The sequence below is a fragment of the Trypanosoma grayi genome (genome assembly GCF_000691245.1).
Source record: "Trypanosoma grayi strain ANR4 Tgr_1400_V1, whole genome shotgun sequence".
NCBI lineage: Eukaryota > Euglenozoa > Kinetoplastea > Trypanosomatida > Trypanosomatidae > Trypanosoma > Trypanosoma grayi.
Genome location: NW_008827018.1, coordinates 1 through 3,523, shown reverse-complemented (window position 1 = coordinate 3,523; position 3,523 = coordinate 1). Strand labels below are relative to the sequence as shown.

Here is a 3,523-nt window from a genome sequence, read left to right as displayed (position 1 = left end):
CACGTTGCGGCCTTCGCCGCGCCGTACAGAGAGCGCCCCCCGGGGCTGTCGCCGCACCGCATTGCGCCGCCAGATGAGGAGCAGGCGATGGCGGAGGCTGTGCGACGGGCACTTCTCTGCGGGACTCACACAACCTCTTCCACTTCTGCGGCTGGTGCTCCACACACACGCAGCGGCTACCGCGACGCAAAGTCGCCCATTCTCGCGCTCCATCGCTCCTACAAGCCGGAAATTCAGGAGCGTATGCTGTTGTGCCAACTTGTTACGACTGCCTTCGCTGCACCACACGAGTCGGGTAGTGATGGTGGCAGCATCTACAATGGCACGAATAACATCAGCAACAGCAGTAGTGCTTGTAATGCTATTGCCACACTTGCTCCTGCGGCGTCGCTTCGTGGGTGTAAGGAGCATGTTTTGGCTGCGCTTGATCCTGGGCCGTACCTGCAGATGGGGGACGAGCGCAGCGTTCCGCTAGACTCGGAGTTCGTGTCCCCCTTTCCTCCCTTTCAGTGGTGGTGGAAGCAGAAGAAGCAACACCACAAGTGCCCCACCGTTTCACCGGGAATAGCTGAGGAGAGACATCGGCTCTTTTCCTCCACACTGCGGCCGTTGTTTCAACTCCAACAGCTCCAACAAGTGGCAGACGCCGCATCTCCCCGTGCTTCGGTGGAGGGTACCGGAACGCCGTCCAGTTCTTTTGGTCAAACGGCGGTGCCGCAAGGACGTCGTGGTGGCGACAGAGACGACAGCAGAAGCAACAGCAATCGTGCTGTTCCCGCGCAGGAAAGCCGGCTCGCTGAACATACACCGGCAGAGGCGGAGGCGGAAGCGGAAGCAGCAGCAGCAGCCGAGGTGGTTGCGCTCATTCCGCAATTACTTGCCTCCACGCCATTGGGACGCACCGTGGCAAAGGAGCGTGCCAAAGCGGCCATGGCGGTTGCGCTCGATCCGTTCTTTAAGAACGACTAATCAGGAATCACAAAACTGACGTCTGTGTGTGTGTGTGTGTGGGTGGGTGGGTAAGGGGGCGCCTGCAGCGGGAGAAGTTGGGGGAGCACCCAGTGAAAGGAAGAGCCTGCGCTATCACCAGTGGAAAGTTGCCAGGGGACTCTCGTTTAGTCCACATGTAGCTTCCTTGCCCTGCTTTTTTTTTCTAGTTACTAGTCTACCCTTTTTTTATGTTTGTTTGCTATGATCTTCTGAGTGCGAGTGAGGCGGAGCTGTAGTCCGTTGCAGTGGACTCACGCGGGGTGTGGAGTGCGTTCATTCCCTGCTGCTCCAGCTGCCGTGGTGGTGGCTGCTGAGAATGCAGAGGCCAGGCCGTGTGCGTGTTCGGCTGCTGTTGCGGGTGGTGAAGACAAAAGTGAGTGAGTGAGTGACTCTGTGTCTGTGTGGGCGTGCTACGGGTGATGCTACTGCTGTCTGTATGTCTTTCTCTCTCTCTCTCTCTCTCTGTGGGCGTATTGCCGTACGCTCCTCTGCTCCGTGTTGGCGTCTCCCTTGGGCGTGCAGGTTTAGCAAGTCATCTACACACGAACAGGCAGCTTGACGGGGCGGCGCACACACACACACACACACGCGACATACAACCACAGTGAAGTACTCAAAAGCCACCGGAAGCAAAAGGGTGAGTCAATAGCGAAAGGAAAAGAGGGAGAAGAGAACATACCGGCAGGAGGTGAGAGCAAGGGGAACGGAGAGACGGAAAACAAATATACAGAAATACATACCTACAGCAAGACTTCAGAGAGCGAAGCACAACGAAGAGAATACTATCACATATGCTGCTCTTCCGAAACGCGAAGCAGGTGGTGCAGGTGGTGCGCAACGGCGAGCGTCACCTCGCTGGGCGGGAGCAGAGCAACAGCATCGCCATCATTCCGCACGGCTCACTCCTCGTCGACACGCAGAGCGGCAACATTGCTGCTGTCGGCGCCAACGACGAGGTGCAGGCCTACATCGCGACCCACAAGTGCAAACTCAGCGAGACGGTCCCGTGCGAGGGGAAGGTGCTGCTGCCGGGCTTCGTTGACGCCCACACGCACCCGGTCTGGGACGGCGACCGCTCCCACGAGTTCACGCTGAAGCTGAATGGCGCGAGCTACATGGACGTGCAGCGGGCTGGGGGCGGCATCGGCTTCACCACCCGCTGCACGCGCGCCGCGAGCGAGGAACAGCTCAGGGCACAGCTGCAGAAGCGCCTGCGCCGCATGCTCGCCTTCGGCACGACAACGGTGGAGGGGAAGAGCGGCTACGGCCTCGAGTGCGACACGGAGCTGAAGATGCTGCGCGTGCTGAAGCAGGCGGGTGACGAGGGGCCGCTGACGGTTGTCAGTACATACTGCGGCGCCCACGCGGTGCCGGCGGGCATGACCGCGGAGGAGGCGGTGCGGAACGTGGTGGAGCAGCAGCTGCCGTCCGTGATGCAGGAGCGCGCGGCGGGGCGCAACGACGTGCGCAATATTGACGTCTTCTGCGAGGAGGGCGTCTTTGACCACGAGCAGTCGCGCCGCGTGCTAGCAGCGGGGCAGGCAGCCGGTCTCGCGCTTAACTTCCACGGCGACGAGTTGTCATTCGTCGCCTCCGGTGAGCTCGCTGGTGAGCTCGGCGCACAGGCGGTGTCGCACCTCGAGCACGTCAGCGACGCCGGCATCGCCTGCATGCGAAAGAAGCCTACCTTCGCTGTGCTGCTGCCCATTACCGCGTACGTCCTCCGCATCACCCCGCCACCGGCGCGGAAGCTTATCGACGGCCATGTGCCGGTTGCACTCGGCAGCGATTTCTGCCCCAACGCGCACTCCGTGTCCATGCCGCACACAATGAACGTGGCGTGCGTACTGATGCACATGACGGTGGAGGAGGCGCTCGTCGCCGCGACGATTAACTCGGCTGGAAGCCTGCAGATGAGCGACCGCTGCGGCAGTCTCGAGGCGGGCAAGTGGGCGGACATCGTGCTGCTGCACGCCCCGCGCTGGGAGCACGTTGTATACCAAATGGTTGACCCGCCCATCGAGGCAGTGTACAAGAAAGGCAAGCGTGTCTACAGCAACCCGGCATGCGCGTAACTCCTCCAGGGTGAAGAAGCGGGGGAACAAACAAACAACAACAAAATGACAAGGATGGTGTACAGGGAAACGCGAGGGACATACTCTGTTGATTGATTGTTTGCTATAATTGCTGATGAACTAGGGATGAGGCGGGATGGGGGGAACTGCTGGTAAGAAAGGAAAAAAAAAAGGAGCTGTGGCGTGGTGAAGAACCAGGAGAAATTGTGAAGGGAGTAAAGGGAAACGGGGGGAAGTGGCGGGGACAGATGCACTGAGGTGGGATGGGCGTGTGGCCTTGTGTCTCCTACGTCTTAGTCCCAGCACTGTTGACCGCCATTTCCCCGCATATGTGTGTGTGTGTGTGTGTGTGTGACGGGTGGCTGTTGCGTAGAGCCAGCTCAGACTGTTTCTCGCTGGCGCACTGCGGATACACGCGCACACAACAAAAAGACTGATTCTACGCCTGTGTGTCTTTG

General features: G+C 59.7%; 2 protein-coding genes across 2 annotated transcripts; both read left to right on the top strand.

Annotated features, from left to right (window-relative positions):
- Nucleotides 1–87: 87 nt before the first annotated feature.
- On the top strand, nucleotides 88–969 carry DQ04_14001010 (hypothetical protein; the record flags this gene model as incomplete). Its single annotated transcript, XM_009317074.1, has 1 exon — nucleotides 88–969. One exon carries the CDS (start codon nucleotides 88–90, stop codon nucleotides 967–969), a length of 882 nt encoding a protein of 293 aa, XP_009315349.1.
- An 812-nt stretch (nucleotides 970–1,781) lies between these two features.
- DQ04_14001000 (putative imidazolonepropionase) lies at nucleotides 1,782–3,065 on the top strand (the record flags this gene model as incomplete). Its single annotated transcript, XM_009317073.1, has 1 exon — nucleotides 1,782–3,065. The coding sequence occupies one exon, from the start codon at nucleotides 1,782–1,784 to the stop codon at nucleotides 3,063–3,065; it is 1,284 nt and encodes a 427-aa protein (XP_009315348.1).
- Nucleotides 3,066–3,523: the final 458 nt, after the last annotated feature.